Source organism: Orcinus orca, chromosome 11, assembly GCF_937001465.1.
Source record: "Orcinus orca chromosome 11, mOrcOrc1.1, whole genome shotgun sequence".
NCBI lineage: Eukaryota > Metazoa > Chordata > Mammalia > Artiodactyla > Delphinidae > Orcinus > Orcinus orca.
Window position 1 is genome coordinate 64323333 of NC_064569.1, and position 20265 is coordinate 64343597.

The 20265-nt window shown below is 33.3% G+C and overlaps 1 protein-coding gene across 6 annotated transcripts in view; it reads right to left on the bottom strand.

Moving 5' to 3' along the window:
* The window catches only part of PPP1R12A (protein phosphatase 1 regulatory subunit 12A), a 151563-nt gene that overhangs the window by 36142 nt on the left and 95156 nt on the right, over window positions 1–20265 (bottom strand). Inside the window, exons 8-14 of one of the 6 annotated variants that reach the window (XM_004271583.4) lie at window positions 20064–20221; window positions 14664–14788; window positions 7018–7233; window positions 5658–5752; window positions 4702–4806; window positions 3616–3783; window positions 3042–3218 (exon numbers count right to left, since the gene is read on the bottom strand). In XM_004271583.4, the coding sequence (XP_004271631.1) occupies window positions 3042–3218; window positions 3616–3783; window positions 4702–4806; window positions 5658–5752; window positions 7018–7233; window positions 14664–14788; window positions 20064–20221 (1044 nt within the window). Of the gene's footprint in view, window positions 1–3041; window positions 3219–3615; window positions 3784–4701; window positions 4807–5657; window positions 5753–7017; window positions 7234–14663; window positions 14789–20063; window positions 20240–20265 lie in introns of all 6 variants that reach the window. The other 5 variants (XM_049694979.1, XM_049694978.1, XM_004271585.4 and 2 more) reach the window with 5 other exon arrangements.

Genomic DNA, 20265 nt, shown 5'->3' on the forward strand with positions numbered 1-20265 from the left:
TAAAGGTTATTCTTAAATTAAGGTTTTTTCCCTCAGTAAAAGCAATTATTCTATATATTATTTCCCTGACATTTATTGGCTGAAATATTTATATTTATTTATAATATTTATATTTTGGTTAGTCAACCAAATTAGATCTCTAAAAAACTGAATACCAGCCCTTGCTTCTCACTCAGCATTTTTCCTTCCAGAGGGAAAAAAATAAGTAGACAAATGGGAGCTGGCTGAGCCAAGGGAAAATGGTAGAAAAGAGTAGTTGTACCGAACCATGTGAACTCATACTACAAATACGAAGTTATTAGTAAGGTACTGTTTTGCAGTTTGAAAAGACTATGGAGAATTAGAAATGCCTAAGCAATGAAAGAATTTGCCATCTTGCTCCACCTACCTATCTATCTATCTATCTATCTATCTAGATATTCTGCCACCCCGCGAGGCTTGCTGGATCTGTTCCCTGATCAGGGATTGAACCCAGGCCATGGCAGTGAAAGCCTGGAATCTTAACCTCTAGGCCACCAGGGAACCTCACCATGCTCCATCTGTTTAAAGCTACCTTCTCCTCCCTGCTCCCCAATGCCTCCTCCCTCCAATTAATCAATTGGAAATCTTTATAAAAACAGAAAATTTTCATCCAAACCTGATCCATAAAAACAGGAAAATTCAACAATAATGTGGAATTTAATAGTGTACACAGTAACTTTACATAATATCTAAAAGTACATATGTAAGGGTACCTAAAAATGGCATAAATGTATTAGTATCTTTTTCAGCCACAGTATATTCTTAAATCACCATACATACATTTGGGGGCAAATTTTCAACTATATACATTTTGAAACCATTAATGAAATTTAATTAAAAAGACAAACAGGGGAATTCCCTGGCAGTCCAGTGGTTAGGATCTGTGCCTTCACTGCTGAAGGCCCTGGTTCAATCCCTGGTTGGGGAACTAAGATCCCACAAGCCAAGCAGCATGGCCAACCAAAAAAAAAAAAAAAAAAAAAGACAGACGAGGCCAAAATTGCAAACAGTTATTTGACATGAAACAAAACACAAACATTAATATTATTGCACACATCACTGAAGCAAGTGAGACAAAATTTCTGTAATGTAGACCCGGGAAAATGTCAATAGACATATTTTATTTCTTATGATATGAGAACCTGCTCTGTCCTAACAATATCACCAAATATTTATTCTCAATCTTAAAGTCTTCCGGGATTTATTCTAAAAGCTGAAACTCAATACTTTCCAACAATATAAAAAATAAAGAAATCTGAGGTTAAGAATCATAATTTGCTTGTTCTGAAACAACTGATGATTTTGGGGAAACAATCACTGGCTTTGTCATTGGAAAAACTTTTTTAAAGTATGGAATGCTAGATAGAAAGGATTCTAGAAGTTAAAAACTATATAAATTAAATATCTCATTTTACAGAAGAATAAATTCTAACCCACAGAGAACTCTTACCTTAGGATTAAGGCACAGCAAGGAGTAAAAAACCAAGACCTCCTGAACCTTTTCCCCTTCAGCTCCCCACCTCCCAAAAAACCAAAGCCCTCAAATTCATTTTCACTAGAAGAGAACGATGAGTGCCTATGAAACTCTAATTTCTGTAGGCTATGTGGTCTCATTGAAAACACCTCAAAAACCTAAAACTGACTAAACTTAAGAGAAAAACAAGAATAATTAAAATATGATATGACCTATACTGGTATTCAAAAATCACAAAATGCTAACTGCTTGTAGTGCTGTTAGAGAAGTATCATTAAATTTCACCATAAAAATAGAAATGAAGCATAAATATATTGACAGAAACTAAAGATGTAATGATAGGAAAGAAAACTTTTTTTTAATTAAAAAAGTTTTCAAAACATTTAACATTTTGTTACTTTTCATATATTCACCACAAATATTACTATAAGGATGCTACTACTTACAACAGGCCACGTACTTTGCTAGGCATCAGAGACAAAAGATGTATAAGACTGTATATGAATACTATGTGCTAGAAATAAAACCAAATTAATCTGGTTGGTATTTTAGTTAAGGAAAATATCAGCTATGTAGCTAATTTTTCAAGAATAAAATATTTAAAGAGGTTACGTTTAGTTTCCTAAGATGTTCTTTCTCAAGAGGGAAAACCAAATTCAAAGCTAGGACTATGCATGATATAGCAAATAGAACCCTGGACTGATTCTCCTGTAATATTGGGCCTAGCCTTAGCTCTCAATCTTACTAACCACATAAAAGTGGAAAAGTCACTTAATATCTCTGGAACTCAGTTTCCTTCTGTAAAGGATATCATAAAAGATAATAGGTAAATTCCTTTCCACATCTATGATTCCATACCAATTGGCTGCAACAGGAAGAAGTGAGCAATGCTCATAAAAATGTTTTAAGCACATAAAACAAATTCACAGACCCTTTAAAAAATTTAATTAATAAGTGCCTTCTATGTACCAGAATTAAAACTAAGTGAATGTAGTTAACATACTTAAAATTATTTGGCTTACACATATGCATAAGAAGCCATTCTTCACCAAAAGAATTTTAAAATGAAATTCTCAAAAATAACAACAACAAAAATCGCTAAACACGCATCAAATTTCTTAATAATGAGGTGGAAGGGGGAAACAATGAGAAGAATAAAAAACCTGTTTTTGTCATGTTACATCTAGTTTTCCATGAGTATGAGTTGTTTAATATGTGTTTAGAGTATGCGCTTAGATCTTCATCACAAAAATGTTTTGAATTAAATAAATCATTAAAACTAAGATGGCTAAGTATGAAGACAACTATCTGGCTCAGTGCCTTTAAACAAGAACATTAATTCTGTCAGAGGTGGGTTACCAAGCCTAAAGGCGAATAATTGCTAATTATATCAATTTACATAGTTCTGAGCTGATCTAGGTTATCTCATGTATTAACCTACTGAAGAGATAGTCACCAACTTCCCAAGATTAAAAAAACAAGCAAAACAAACAACTTTCATCATTGGGCAAGATATATCAGCAGTCCTATTAGGACCTTTACACACCTGCGTCTCTCCCTGACCTCTGAAGTGGAGGAGACAGTGCCAGCAGTAGTTGTAGTCAGGGTTGTGGTAGAGGCTGCAGCATTTACAACAGTTGGAGCAACAGGAATGGTCACTGCCGTAGGAACACTGTCCTTTTCTTTTTCAGTACTATCCTCAGCCCACAAACGATTTGAGGTACTATAGCATCATAAGCAGCAACACAAAAAAGAGAAAAGGAAAACAGCTAAACAAGGAAAGCACTTTCTAGCAGCTGAAAACATGTGACTACAGGGATGGATTTTTTTAAAACATAAGGTGAGACATCTTTCATCTATGAACCAAAAAGTTCACCCAGAGCTGTCAAAGAGAAATTTACACTTTAAGCAGCTTAATGCAAAGAAAGTTCATAAGTTAGGAACTTAATATTTTTTCCCCAGACATGCATAATTGCCTCTTTTTGGAACCAATTTTTGTTTGTAAATCATTTTAACAAGGTCAATGAAAAAATCCAGAGCCCCACAATCTTCTAAACAAAAATGCATGCACATACATAAGCACACAGTAGGCCTGAACACAAAATGTATCTGTGACTCACCTGCTTTGTGTGCCTGCTGAGGAAGAACCCGTTGTAATCTTTGTAGTAGTGCTTGTGCTGGAAAGCAGGCTTTTCTGAAGCCCAGCTGCAGAGGTAACTGTTGGTGTTGATGTGGTGCTTGGAACACTAGAACTAATCAAATCATCTTGTCTTCTACCAAAGGAGCAACTAAAGGAAAGAGTCATATCTATATAGAATGTGTTTGTATGTGTATTCTGTAGTCAATGCCTATACATTATACAGATTCACAAGGCTAGGAAAAAATCTAAAAGACTGTGTTCCTAAATACGCCACCGGCTCCAGCACCAAGAGTTGCATCTACAACTTGCTAGAGTCTAGATGATTTCCCTAATTTGGTAGTGTATCATTTTACTGCATCCCCCCCCCACCAACAAGATTCAAAGATGATCTGATAGTTTACATTTCTGGAACTGTTCCAGGTCATATGGTCACGCCAGGTTGGGTCTGGAAAAACACTTTGGTTTGGTTTTACTTGGGGAAAGTTAAGACTTAAGCATTTTCTAAGAAATTGTTTTGGCAATGGGTCACATCCCTAGGGGTGACCCATGCCTATATTATATTTGTTGATCTTTTAGTCTTTTTTTGGTTGCTTTTAGCAGAGAAAATAACACATAGATTTTCCACCCCCTCTCCAATATGATATTACCAACATTCCAATTCAAGGCATTTCCACTGCTCTGAGTTCTAACACAGGTAGAAACTTTCCAGGTCACCACATGAGCTCAATTAATTAATCTATTTCAACTGCTCTAGTCAATTACATAATTGACTTATATATAATTACATACAGAGTTCCTTTTTTAATATGCTATAATCTAAAAGATACTTCTTAGCATATCAAATTTAATTTAAAAATATATAATATAATAGGAAGGCATAAGTAGGAGCAAATTTTCACCCATCTTTAAATATATATTCTGTGTCTTTAAATGAAGTTTTATTTAAACAACAAAAGATATATTTAATAAAGGCACATTTTTAATGTTATATTAAATTGAGAGCTCCAAACTGCCTCATATTTTAATAAAAGAATACACAAAAGTTACTTAAGAATTATATTATTACCTTTTATGATAAGCTGATCCTTCATTAATTGAGCTATTCTTTTTGAGATCATCTTCCCATTTTCTTCTTGTATATGAACTACTTGTTCGCAAACTTGAAGAATCTCTGTGAAAAAAATATCTTTCAGATTCTGGTAAATAATTTTAAAATAGGGTTAAAGAAGCTGTATTTTAATAAACATCTGTAGAAGCAGAAACTAGTAAAATCCCTTAGAAAAACAGTCTGGAATACTTATTAAGAAGTGAAAGTAATTCACTAAGATTCCAGTTCTAAGATTCTATCCCAAAGGTATAATCCTAACTATAGGGGGGAAATTTAAATGTTTGCAGAAGTTTTATTTATAATGACAAAAATATTAGATAATTTAAATGTCCATAGTTTGGGGAGGGGAAATGGCTACTTTAACCTCAGCAAATCTACTCTATGCAACACTATGTACTAATGAAGAACAATGCTTATTGAAAATACATACTAACATATAAGACATTAGGAGATCTTAAGTGAAAGAAAAAGGCAAGACACAAAATTGAATATTATAACATGATTACAATTATATTAAAAATTCTCATGCTCTATATGTGCTGAAAAGTAGGAAGAAACAAATTAAAATGTTGACAGTGATCAAGTAAGTGCTTTTTCTCCCTTCTTCTTTCTCCTTTTCTATTATGTTCCAAATATTTAGAAAGCATATACTAGTCTGTGACCTCATCTGCCACCACTGTCCCCTCACTCCATTATAACCATAATGCCTTCATTTGTTTTTGCTATTTCATGAACATACCAAGCCTGCACCTCCTCAAGTCCATGTACTTGGTGTTCTTCCTATTAGGAATACCCTCCATCTCCTCCTGAAATCCATATCCCACATAATTACAACAATGCTCATGTTTTAACTCTTATGCTAGATAGTAAAGATTTTATAGTAAAAAAAATAAAACAAATCATAATGAATCCACCTGTTTTCTTTCTCTTCAATGTCAGATGTACTGGCTAGTCGTCTTGGTATTGTAGGTGCAACATATGCAAGCCTAGTTCCTTTACTATCTTTCTCCTACACAACAGGGAGAAAAAAGAGTGAAAATAAATCTGTGATGACTATAGGTGCTGCTAAAAGTATTATGTAAAGAGTATTCAACAATGTATAATTACACAGCCATCATAGTTTATTTTATAATATTTCCATAATTCCTAGCTAAACTCCAAAATTGATGTCTATCAATATTCAAGTACTATAAACACTAAAAGACAGCCTGTTCAAATTAATTTTCTTTTCCCTCTTGTTTAATCTAGAATTAGCTCTTTTTTAACATAAGAAAAATTCCTCCACATTTTAATGACTTTTCCTGAAACTTCTGTAACATCTACTGTAATGTAGTATTGTAAGATAAAATATCTTTACTTCTTTCAGAGAAATAAGGTCTCAAATACAGTTCACTGATAAGTCTCAATTACTTACATTATACAAGGCTATTTACTACCTTGATATACTATGTTTTAAAAATATAACATTAAAATATACAAAACAAAAGGTTATTTAAATTATATTTAACCAAATCTGGCTGAGAGTGTAGTGACAATGACATCTGTTACATTCTCATTATACTGGCATCAAGTACTTGGAAAACAGCTGGAAAATAAATTTATACAAAATAAAAAATATTAAAATTACTTAGTGAGAAATTCATTTCTGAATTTCTGATACATGTAAACACTCCTGTATAGAGCAAGAAAACTCTAAGGAAAAAAATGTCCAAGCACTAAAAATGCAATAGAAAATAAATAATCCAATTATACAAAATAGCACTGAATGAACTGTGGTGCATTCTATTTAATGCAATTTAATACTGCCTTTCAAAATACAGTTATTAAAATTGCTCACTAGGACAAAGCTGTGATGTATCAGATGAAAAAAGTAGGTAAAGAAATTGCATATATTGGATAAATTTAACTTATGAGTATAAGCACATTCTAGAAAAATGTGTTCCTAAACTTTCAAAACCCTTCTTAATAAATAAAATTAGCTTGCTCCTTGATACATTTTATTGTAAATTCTCAAATAGAATAAAGGATTCCTTTAATTGAGTATAGTCTCATAATTTATGTTTTGGGCAAATACATCTGATCTTCCCAATAATTATATCCCATATAGATATCTGCTTAAGGTAAGTACATTTGTATTATCATGTAACTCATTAAGTCAGGTGAATTAAGTTGATACATAGATCTAATGATACATAGTAGAAAATCCAACAGATCTGATTCCAGGAAAACAAATTATCATAGTTTTTATAGAAACCAAATTGTGAAACAGATTACCTTTTCTTTATTATCCAAAGAGGAGGAAAGTCTGGGACTTGAAGCTGAACGCATAACACCTGCAGTGTCTTTTTCTTTCTGAGCCTCTTTAGATGCTGTGATTTCTGCAAGTGCGCCATAACTACCAGTCTTTCTAAGTCCTAACCTCCAAGATGCAGGAGACTCATCTTTTCTCTCTTCTTCTTTGGGAGAAATTTTTGTAGCTGAAGTTGGAAACTGTTTTTATTTTATTTTATTTTTAAGAAAAAGGAGAAAAATTATACAATACTTATCAGTCCTTAAACTGAAAATGAGAAGTTTACAGATAATATGTTTAAAATTATAGTTAATAGTTTCAGGAGAAACACTTTTACTAAGCAGGTTAATGTCTTAGTAAAAAATGTAAAGATCTAAAACTGAAGAAGGAAATACTACCTTTCCAGATGTTAGATTTAAGAACACACACTCCACACTTTGTATCACACAGAAAAATTATGATGCAAATACAGAGAACAGAAATGAGCACACCATAATGACTTAAAACCATGCATCTTTGAAACCAATATTCATATTAAACTTGTTATGTTGTAACCTAATATAAATCCTTGCACATCGAAATGCCTCACCATAGATTTTTCACCTTTACTGGGCACAAGAACAATGCCAGTTTTGCGCAAGCCCTGCCTCCATGATGCAGGATCTACTGATTCCACCACAGGCATGATAGGAGCAATGAAATCATACTAAAGCCAATTAAAATAAGACAGGTAAAGAGATAAAGATTGAAAGCATGAAAACAGAAAAGGAAGTTATGAGCAAAACAGACTTTTCTCTTTTTAAAAGAATTTTATAATAAATTAAAACCCAACAACTGGGTAATTATCCAATCTTTAAAAGTCACTGGGAACAAGTTCCAGTTTTAGCATGAGAGAATCTGAAAGAATCTAATACAGAAACTTCTAAGGCAGTTAAAGCCACATAGAGCTGATAGTATTATAGTATGAAGTGAAAAAACTACTGCCCTTGAATTTTGTTTTTATTCATTTTGTACTTGGGTTAAAAAATTTTAAATCCATCATCATCAACAAAAAAGTAATCATCAAAAAAAAAGTAATCATCAATATATTTCTAATTATAATATTTAATTCATTAATATTTTAAATATCATAGCCTTAAATTTACTGTTTGATTTTTCCACCAAACATTAAACATTTCAACTAAAAACTGTTTTTGTACAAATATTTATTTCATTTTCAGGGCTTTCCAACTACCCTAAAAATGAAATGTCTGTTGTCTGTAACTAGTTCACCTCATTAACTTCACTTACAGAGTTTAAATATTCAACCACAGTTAAATATAGATGGTAAATATAGCAACTATCTAGTTACTACAAGCACAGGATATAGATTAAAAAAAAACACAAAACCACCTTTCTTTCACACCTATTACCAAGGTTTGCCATAACAGCAGTTTAATAGAGCTTGTTAAAGCACCCATAATGTTGGAGGGCTAATTCCTAGACAAAACTGCTACAAGATACCTCTAATACTTCCAATAATTAATTCCTAACAATAAGGTTGCAAAGAGGCTCAAGATATACAAGCATTTTTCAGTTCCCAAAATGCACACTGAGGCATTCCAGGGCGCAAGAACAAAATCACAGGGGTGCTGTGGGATATTTTAAAGTTTTGAGAGAAGTACAGTGACATCTGTTGGACACTGCACAAATTGCCATTATTAACTTATTTGTACCTAACTACTTAATCAATGAAACCAAGAGGTATTTTTTTTTTGCCAAATGGCACTGTGAAAAAAATTTAGTAAAACACTAAGGTCTCCACTGACTGAGAAAGTCCAGGAAGCTCTGTAATATTTTACATAATATGATAGGCACTGAGATGATTCCTTATTGATTTCAGAGTTTAAAGTCATGGTACTCGAGAACAGAGGTTGGCAAACTTTTCCTTCTGTAAAGGGCCAGACTGTAAACTTTAGGCTTTGTAGACTATAGAGTCTCTGCTGTAACTACTCATCTATGCTGCTGTAGCACAAACCCAGCCATAGGTAGTACACAAATGAATGAATGTGGCCGTGTCACATAAAACTTTATTTAGGGGCAATGAAATTTGAATTTGTGTCACAAAATATTCTTTTTCTTTTCATCCTCCCCCTGCCTCTGCTGACCATTTAAAAGTATTAAAACCATTCTAACTTGCAGGCTGTACAAAAAACAGGTAGTGGGCCACCTTTGGCCCACAGACCATGGTTTGCCAATCCCTCCCTATCCCAGAACTTTCCCCAAACTGGAAACAAATGTTATTCCTTCATGATAAAATCATCATATAGCAAATAATATTTGCTGAGTGTTACAACAGAAGCTAACATTTAACAAATGTTTACTTGTGTGAGGCCCTAAACTAAGTGCTTAATATGGGTTATCTCATTTAATCCTACAATCACCCAATGAAATAGCATTTTACTATTATCCAATATTTTAGAGTTGAGAAAAATGAGGCAATATTATCAAGTTTGAAATTTTGTTGCACTGTTACGACTGATATACCTCCTCTCCACCTCACATGGATTTAAATACTGGTTTATGTGTTTAAAAGCATCTTTCAATTTTTGGTATATAAATAAACCTCTCTGAAAAACTCAAGTATACCTAGTCCCTGAAATTCTTTTTTTGGTTTTTATAACCAGGACACTATTTTGACTTTCCTACTCTCTGACTACCCCTTTCCTGGTCTTTTTGTTGTTGTTGGTAGCAACTATCCTTGTCATAGCCCTGTAACATAAGCACTCCAAGAGTCTGTTCTTGTATCTCCTATCTTCTCTTTATACTTTCTTCTGAATGTTGTGAGTAGGGTCTTCTTATATCCTCAGGCTAAATATTAATTGTATTCAGCTTATTCTCAAATTTGTTATTCTCCAGCTCAATCTGACTCCTAAATTCCTAGTCCTGAATTTCTATTTACCTGTAGAATGGACTATATGTAACTAAAATTGGAACCTGAAACTCAACATGTTTAAAGTCAAACACCTTTATTTCCAAACCAACTCTTCCTCAGTTCCCTATTTCTGTTACTGGCACCAAAAATCTCTTCAATCCCCTAAATTTCTTTTTTTTTTTTGCCCGCTTTGTGTGGCATGTGGGATGTGGGATCTTAGTTCCCTGACCAGGGATCGAACCTATGCCCCCTGTGCTGAAAGCACGAAGTCTTAACCACTGGACACTGGGGAAGTCCCAACTCCCTAAATTTGAAACTTCGCAGTCATGTTAGACTTCTTCTCTGTCATCTTCCTCCATCTACAAGTTAAGTGCCAAGTCTCTAAATCTCCTCCTCTCCTTTATAAGTCCACTGCCACTTCTCTGGTTTATATTCTTATCATGCTAGGCAACTTCAATGACTTTCTAATAAACCTTCTCTCAGTCAGTCTCTCACCTTCAAATACACCTGTACGTTGCTGCCAGAATAACATTCTAAAATTCTCTCATGGCCTTGTTCAAACATCTATGATCCTCTACTATCTATCAAATTATGAAAATGTTACCATAGTAATGAAAACATTCCAATTTGGCTCTACTTTTCCTGCTTTACTTCGTATATATATCCTATAAATCAATCAAACTAGACAACTCATTTTTCCTGCAACACTCCACATTATCCCTACTTTTTTTTTTTTCATTTTTTTTTTGCGATACGCAGGCCTCTCACTGTTGTGGCCTCTCCCGTTGTGGAGCACAGGCTCTGGACGCGCAGGCTCAGCAGCAATGGCTCACTGGCCCAGCCGCTCCGCGGCATGTGGGATCCTCCCAGACCGGGGCACGAACCCGTGTCCCCTGCACTGGCAGGCGACTCTCAACCACTGTGCCACCAGGGAAGCCCTATCCCTACTTTTGATCACACTGTTTCTCTTCTCTCTTTTTCAACAGACTGTACAAACTCTCCTCTCTGTTAGTTGAAATACTACCTCATTCTTCAAGATCTATCTCAAATGTTCTAACTCCATTACCTCAAATCAAAAAATGATTTCTTCCATTTAAAAACTATCATTCTACAATTATACACTTTTACCGGTATACTTCATATGCCCACAGCACATAGTAGTCTTTTACTAAATTTTATTATGATGTAGGTTCAATTAGCAAGAACATGTAATTCCAAGAAAACTCTGAATTTTTACCATCTAGCAAAGAAAATATAGTTTATGCTTATTGGAATATATGTGTATACAGCAGAGTAGGTAATCTTTTTCAGAGATCCCAACAATATTTATTTTGACTAGAGAGTTATATATAAACATTGTTAGTTAAACTTATTGTTAGTTGAAACTTTAACAATAAACTTATTGTTAGATAAAAATTTAATATAAAATGTATATTATTTAACTTATTGTAAGTTAAATAATGCGATAAACTTACTATTTTTAGTTAAAATAAATCATAAGATCAAACTAATGGTTTTATAGATAATATATCCATAAATCATAGGCCTGATCTCACTGCTACAGAAATAGTTCTATAATTTTAGCTGACAAGTTAACAACTTAAGAGAAGATCATTTAAAGTGAATATACCTATGTTTCTCTGTAGTTATCATGAGTTATTATAGAATATAAGTGATATTTAATACTGTTTTAGAGCTTCCAGTTTCGTGATCTATTCCTTGCCATGAATGTTAGAGAGAGAGAGAGAGAGAGAGAGAGAGAGAGAGAGAGAGAGAGAGTGTGTGTGTGTGTGTGTGTGTGTGTGTGTGTATGTATTTATATACATAGTTTATGTACTGCTGGAGGAAGCTAGAGAACTTAAGATAACTTGTCTAGATAATAGAATCAGAGTAGTAAGTGGCAACCTAAAAATAGAGAGAACTCTTAATTAATTACAAAATCTTTTACGATGCATTTACAAATTAATTCATCCAAGGAAATTTCTGTTAGGTCTCTAAGTTACAAGGAAAATCTTGAAACAAATGAAAAAAAAAACACTAAAATGCTAAATTATAGTAAATACAGTACCACTGAACATGGTAACAGGCTTTAAAAGTCATATAGTACTGATAAAACTTAAAAATACTTCATTTTTTTGTACACCATGACTTTATTACTTTGAATAAAATTTGCCCATAAAACTTTAAGAACAAAGACTGAAACAATGTAATCTTTAAAGCAAGTTATGATGAGTTTAAATGGAGAATAAAATGGAGTTTCTAAATATGCAAATTAGAGAAACAGTTGTCATTAGATCAATTTAATTACAGAATCAAAGTAATTCTGAATAAGAACTTTTATAGCAAGTAAATTACTGGCCCACTAATCTAACAGAGCTATTAAGTATTTGCTTTCAGTGAGGGCAGTTGGCATAAACTGAGAAGTAAACTGCCATAAATCTAGGGTTATGCTTGAGAAAAATATAATTGATCATAAGAACCCTACTGTAATTATTTGACTATAGTAGGAAAGAGATTGCTTAGTTAAATACTCAAAAGACTGACAGCCGGTTTCTTGGCCAGGTATTCTGGGGGGATGGGGCTTTTGGGAACTTGATAAATCTACAGTTCTAACAGATAATCAAAAGAGCTAAAGTTTAGGATTCACTGAAGAAGTATAAAGGGGTTCTAGAATTAATAAATCTTTAGTTAAAGCAGCTCATGGTGACACCAGTTATGGCATAACTATCTTGAAAATTTTGCAGACGACTGCTTCTGGCCTTGAAAAGGCCAGAAATTCTCCAGAAATTCTGGAGAATTTCATTTTAAAGCATATGAAATTATGACCATTTGAGAATGGGTTGTAATTGAATTCAAGAAACCCTCAGTTCTAGAATACAGCAGGTAATAAGATAATTCAGTCACAAAGTCTTCTGATATTCAAATTGTACCAGTGAAATTCATACATTTCTACCACTAAGAATTCATACTACTGCTTTCCTTTGGAAGAGTTTTAGAGGAGGATTATTAATAACAGTATGGATTTTAAAAGAATTCTCTAGTTTATGATTTTAAAAGGTTCAAATTTTGACCACTTGGAGCCAAATCCAAAGATTAGCAAAACTGACAATATGATAGAAACACTGTGGGGATTTAAAATCAGTCCTCAAACCCATGCAAACCAAATAACGTCAGATAAGCAACAAAACAAGAAGTCCAAAGGCAGAGACTTAATAGGTAAACACAATGTATAATCCCTGAGTGGACCCTTAATTTGAAAAATCAAACAGCTAGAAAGATGTTACTAGGAGGACAACTGGGAAAATTTTGAGTATGGTCTGTATATTAGTGAACATAAATAATGGTATTATATCAATGTTAAATTTTCTAAGTATGATGATTTCCGTGAGGGAATGAAGGATTAATGCCTTTGTACTTAAGAGGTACGTACTCAAGTATTAGGAATAAAGTGTTACAGTGAGAGCAGTCAATTTTTTTTTTTTTTTTTGCGGTACGCGGGCCTCTCAGTGTTGTGGCCTCTCCCATTGCGGAGCACAGGCTCCGGACGCACAGGCTCAGCGGCCATGGCTCACGGGCCCAGCCGCTCCGCGGCATGTGGGATCTTCCCGGACTGGGGCACAAACCCGTGTCCCCTGCATCGGCAGGCGGACTCTCAACCACTGCGCCACCAGGAAAGCCCTGAGCAGTCAATTCTTAAATGGCTCCAGGAAAAAAAAAAAAAGTACGTGTGAGTGTGAATATGTCTACATGTGTGCATGTGCGTGCATGCGTGCATGTGTGTGTTACACAGAGAGGGAAATGAGTTTACTCCTAAAAGTTAGGTAAGGGTGGGGAGAAGCCTTTAAAAAGAGACCAGTAGGTTAAAAAAAACCCACAGAAAACCCTTAATCTTTAATTAGAGTTAAAAGAAGTATAGGTTCTGAAACAGCAGGGAAAAGAAAAGTCTTTAACAGATCAACAAGAAAGTAAGGATGAAGAATAAGTGGAGAACAAAAAAAGGAAGAGGAAGAAATGAAACTAACAATTTGGGAGCACTCAGTCACTAGCCAAGCTCTCTCAATCACCGCTTAACAATGTTAACTTATTTTCTCTTTGTTATTATTTTTGTTTTGTCCTTTTTAGGAGGAACAGATAAGGAAGATAGTCACTTGCTCAAGGTCACAACAACTAACAAGAGGTGGGGTCAGCAGTTGACCTTTGGTCTGTTCTGACATACCTGGTGCTTTGTAAATGAATTAGAAAATCTAGATTCCAGTTCTCTCAGTAACTTGTGGTAGTACTTTTCGTGCTTAACTTATACACATGTGAAATTACCAAAATGCACCTTTACTCAACAGAAATAAAGGATACAAACCCCATGCTTCTCAAAAGTTCAATGAAAATAAAAAACTACCATGATCAGTAGTTTTTCATATGAAAAATTTTATCTTTCTGCTATTTACTGGGTTGGCCAAAAAGTTCGTTTGGTTAATGAATATGTTGCTCAATAAAGTTCTTGGTGAAAACCGAACAAACTTTTTGGCCAACCTGATATTTTTGTTAATGATCAACTGCAAAAAGTACTTGAGAAAAAGAACATAATAGATTCAGAGGAAATAAAGAAAAATACATTCTTATTCTAAAACCTTAAATAAACTTAGAACTGTCTTAATGCTTTAGCTCAAATGGTACTTACACAGAATACATTTATTTTTAACAAACACAATTTTGGCTTACCTTTTTAATAGGTGATGTAGGTGTTGCCTGACCAGATGACACAGTAGGTGTTGTAACAGCTACAGGAGCTGCTTGAGTACTAGAAGTATTGGCATTAGTTACAGAAGCCATGGATTTTGTCTTATCTTTAGGGAAAGGAAAAGGAAAAAAAAGAACACTAAGAGTCATGATTCTAGATGAATTCAGTTTCAATGGTATTGAAAACAGCATTTTACACTGTATTTTTGCTTAAGGTTTTTTTAACTCAGTCTTTTCCCACTATTATACCTTTTAACAAGTGTCATTTTCAAGGAGTTTCTAGAAATGTCTCAATAGGTATGAGACTTAAATAAGAACACGACACACAACCAGACTTTTAAGAATAAAAAGCACAAATAAAATATGACTATCTGACTTGTGTACTTTTAACACTATGGAAAATTTTTTTAAGTTTTAAATTAATATTTAAAACTTGAATACACGAATACAACGTAACTTCAAAAAATGCAAGAGCTATGCAGTTTTCCAATGAATAAACAACTTACATTGCTTATCTAAAACTTATAGCTCTTCTTTATTCTAGGAAATCTAAAAGTGCTCTTTGTCGATAATGACTTATATTCCTGTCAAATGTCACAAATGAGCATTCCTTCTCACCCCCCAAAAGTCTAGAGTTAAATGGGCACAATATCAGCTAAATTAGGTTAAATCTCTTCTCACAATGTATCAAGACAATTTCCAACTAGTAATTGATCACTTAGAAAAAGATTTTTGAAATATTAGAAAAAAATCAATATGATGATAGCAAAAATTCAAAGACTGTATTTGAACACATAAACTGGCCTTTAGCAAAAGTCACATATAAATTTAAACCTTTAAATTAACTGTAATTTATAAATGGGCTAGAAAAGTTCACTTTTCAAATGGTCAAAAGTCATTTTATCCAGTTTTAAAATATTCCTTTAGTTTCAAAATGGGATAGGACAGGTATCTTTCTATACTTTTGTGAAGAAGTATACTGCTTTTAAAGCCCTATGAGATACTCATTTTCATTATATTACCTCTCTCCCTTCTTTAGGTCAGTTTTGCAAAGAATCTTCCACCATAAATTACCATTATGAGTAAGTAGACAATATTAACAAATCCTTATCTTTAGGGCAAATATAAACTTCCCACTAATAATTCTGAATTTGCAATGATTCATTAAGTCCTATTTGTGACTAAGAAAACATCTGTAAGATGTTAATAGGGTGAAAAGCATAATCTTAAACTGTATCAAAAGACAAGGCCAAACTGGCATATTTAAAAATCACTATAACCGCAGCTTTTCAAATAAACTGAATGAGCGAAACTCAGTCTAATAAACGTTTTTCTTGTTGTTAAATCCCTCTTTTCATTCAACAGAAGCTAAGCCTATTCAGCACAGTTAAGTACAAATCATGTATACTCTAACTAGACCATCCTCCTGGAAAACAATCCATCCAACCAGAGAGAGTAATTCAACAAATATTTATTAAGTGTCTGATACCTCAAGTACTGTCCTAGGCACTGGGGATATATATCAGTCAATGAAAAGACAAAATATCTTAACTGCATAAAGCTTACAGTCTAGTAGGAGAAATAAGTAATAAACTAAAGCTCAACATGTGTTTTTTTCATTTTATTTTCTCCTTCTCCCCCTACTTTCTCCAGGTTTAAAATTTTTTTTATATTATTGAAATCTATACGTCAAAGAATGTATATGCACGTATGCAAACATTTATGTTTGGTTTAAGAATAATAATTAAACAAACCTCAGGTGTCCACCATCTAACTTAAGTAAACATTATCAGTGTTACTGAAGCCCTTTCTATCCATTTGATTTCAATGAAGAATAAAAACTTCATGTCCTAGAGAAAAAAAAGAAAAAACCTAAAAGCAAAACTATGCTTCCCTATTCTCATTCCTTCAACTACCTCTGAAAAATTTATATATCATTTGGAAGGAAATTAAACTTTTGGTTGAGTTCCTATTTTCAATCTGATTTATAAGAAACTGATTAAAAAATGGTTTGGAAAATATTTTATGAAAGAAAATTCAGCAAAATAGTTATTTAACATAAAACAGTTTCCCAAGGAAATAACCTTACAAAAAGAAAAAAGAAACAGTTTAGAATTGTCAGATCAAGCTATACCTCTACAGGGAAATGGCTGCTTTCTCAAGCTTGCCAAATAAAGTATGATAAAGCCTTGTTGATATTAAAAGAGTGAGAGAGAAGGAACCACACAGCATTTACATGGATTAATTCTTGAGATAGTTAAATTTTCCTGGCACAACTGGCTACTAGCAACAGGAAGAACAAAATTATCAAGTACAATGCTTCAGAGGAACATTTAAAGTTAGCGCACTGAGAAGAGATTGGTATGCTTAAAGTCCAAATTGGGAAATTAATACAATACAATTTGATGGTAATTAATTCTATTCATACTTATAGAAGAGTTTAAAGAACTATCCAGATAGCCTAGTCCAATACTTCTCATTCTACAAGCAAGGAAATTTCAACCAAAGGTCAGGAGGCTTGCTAGTTAGTGGCAAGACTGGCCTAAATCTGAAGTCTTTTTTTGTTTTAAATAGCTCCCTGGTGCCTAATACTGAACAGTGAACTGTATAGAAGGGACCAATTAAGAAAAAATAGGTAGAAGAATCTCAGGAATCTCTGTGAGATATCTGGACTTCCAGTTCTTGAATTCTACTACATGAGCTAGGAGATCTGGGTGCTGGTCCTGGCTTTCGTGTGCACATATGCATATAGTTTAATTTGTAATGATATATTTTACTAGAGACTGGGGGCCAAGGCATGTCTCACAGACAGGAGATTAACTACATAAAAACAACTTTAAATACTTGCAAAAGTATCTGAGTCAATTTAAATTTCAATGATATCATTTCATCTTTCAAATGAACTGAACAAATTTAACTGAATGTTATTAGGTAAGCATGTACATTAATCTTATTTAAATTAGTAGACTTTAATTTTATACAATTATTACATGAAAATTAACATTCATTACAAAGCAATTGATTGTTATATAGTATCCATGTAAAGCAGGTATTGTTACCCTGATTTTACGGAGAAATCAGAGATTAAATAACTTACCCACATCTACAGTTACATGCATGAATCAGTCCATGTTCTTGAACACTGTACATGCTGATTCTCATATAATTTGTTTTTATAGTTAGAAATATTTTAATTAGCATGTTATACGAATAAATTATAATATTCAATGACTACCTGTTGTTCTACTGCCAATTTTACCTATACCTATATTTAGGTATATTACTATTTACCTATATTACCTATATTCTACTGCCAATTTTACCTATTTATTTTACCTATATATTTACAGGTGAGGCAAAAGATATGCTGACTCACCTGATCAGCAATGTCACAGCAATAAATAAAAAATTAAATCCCTAAGTGACTAGAATCTAGTCATTTATAAATTTCAAAAACTCTTTGTGCATTTCCAAAAAATAATTTACTTGTAGGATTAGCAAGCTTCAAGAAAATAAAGGAATCCATAACACATCACCTGGCAACAAAGCTAGCCTGTGCCCATTTAGCAATATCTTGTTTTTAATGGGAAACAGAATTATCAGTACGTTCCTTGACATGTTTATTTAGTAAACTTTAGCTTCTCACATTTTCTTAGAGAAAATATTTTATTGAGTGAGTAAAAAACCTGATTCAAAACTGTTGCTGTTGTGTCTAGAGGAAATATGGGAGTCCAAGAAATTCTAGGGCTCCATTTGTGTTTACTAATGATCACCAAACTGGTCCTGATAATGATGACAGTTTTTTCATTGATAAAAACCTTAATGAAAATGAAATACCTTTTCTGATAAATACGTTAAAATGCCAAAATGCCAGGTTATACAACTCAAAGATAGCAATCCTGGAATCTTATGCTCTCAGAAGGTTTTTTGTTTTGTTTTGTTTTTCTTAAGATTTTTTTGATGTGGACCATTTTTAAAGTCTTCATTGCATTTGTTACAATATCGCTTCTGTTTTATGTTTTGGGTTTTTTTTGGCTGTGAGGCATGTGGGATCCTAGCTTCCCAACCATGGATTGAACCTGCACCCCCTGCAGTGGAAGGCAAAGTCCCAACCACTGGACCACCAGGGAAGTCCCTCTTCAGAAGTCTGAGTGATTAGCCAATACAGAATAAAAGCAATTCAGTAAATAAAATCTATAAAAACATGTGAGCCAGAGGGAAAAAAAAGCAGAAAACCTATCCTTGATAATAAAAAGGGAAAGAACGTAAATTGTTAATTGTTATAAAAAGGGAAAGAATGTAAATAGTAAAGCAATTTGGCAGCATCTATGAAGAGTGAAAATATGATTCAATAATCCAATGTTTAAGTGTATCTATTAGAGAAACTCTTGCACATATACACAGGGAGGCAATTATAAAATGATTGCTGCAGCATTATTTATAACACAACATTGGGAATAAGGTAAATTTTTATCAAAAGGGAAATTAATGTATTTAATGAATACTATACAGCAACTAAAAGGATAAGTTACCTACATAAAGACACAGATAGATACAAACAAACCTAAAAAATACAACTTTCAAATAAAAAATGAAAGTTGCATAACAACTCCTAGGGAATAATAAAAACACAAAACAACCTTATAATTACTATATATTACTTCTGAATGTAAGATAAGAGTATAAAAATAGACTAGAAGATTCAGAAAAAAACTCATGATAGTGATTTGGGAAAGAAAGGAAAGAGAAGTAGATTAGGGTTGGTGGTTAAAGAAGACAATGGTAATGTTTTAATTTTATTAAAAGAAAAATTATAAGCAAATACAGCTAAATGTCAACAGCTGTTAAGTTTTGGTAGTTGGAATATGAATGTTTATTATATTATACTTTTCTGCATCTTTAAAATTTCTCAAAACAAAGTAAATTTCCCCACACCTCTACAGGAAAAAATCTTGACTCCGCCCCAGCTTTCTAAAACTTTAGTATTACTGAGGAAATATTTGGGATGCTGTTGGAGCCAGCTTCCTGTACTTTCAGGTCTCAGAAAGCAGCAGGAACATTCTTGAGCTGCTGGGAACCCATCTAACCCTATGTGCACCATCCAAAGAGAATCTTAGAAGCCTCTTCACCTTCTTCAAACCTAAAAATATAGGTCAGTAAAATGCAGAGGTGATCAATTACCTGCCTCCAGGTAAGCAGAGAACAATAAAATCACAGCTATACTTAAATTTCTAACACTCCCTGAAAGGCAATTTACTGGCTTGGGAGGTATCCTAACAAGTAGCATGTCAGTGTGAAAAGTTTCAAAATTAAAGCCTGACCTCATCTTACTTTACACTTCATCAAAATTCACTGAAAATCCCTTTATCCTTCAAATTTTACCTGTTTCAGCTTCTGATTCTGAGTCATCTTCCTCATCTTCTTCACTAGAGCAACTAGATTCATCTTTTTTTCCTTCTTCTTCATCATCAACCTTTTCTTGTTCCAGAGATTCAATACGGGATGCATTTTTCTCAGGCTCAATAATCAATGTCTCTTTGCTGTGAAAGGAAAAAAGCCTTGAAATAATTATAAACACAAAAGG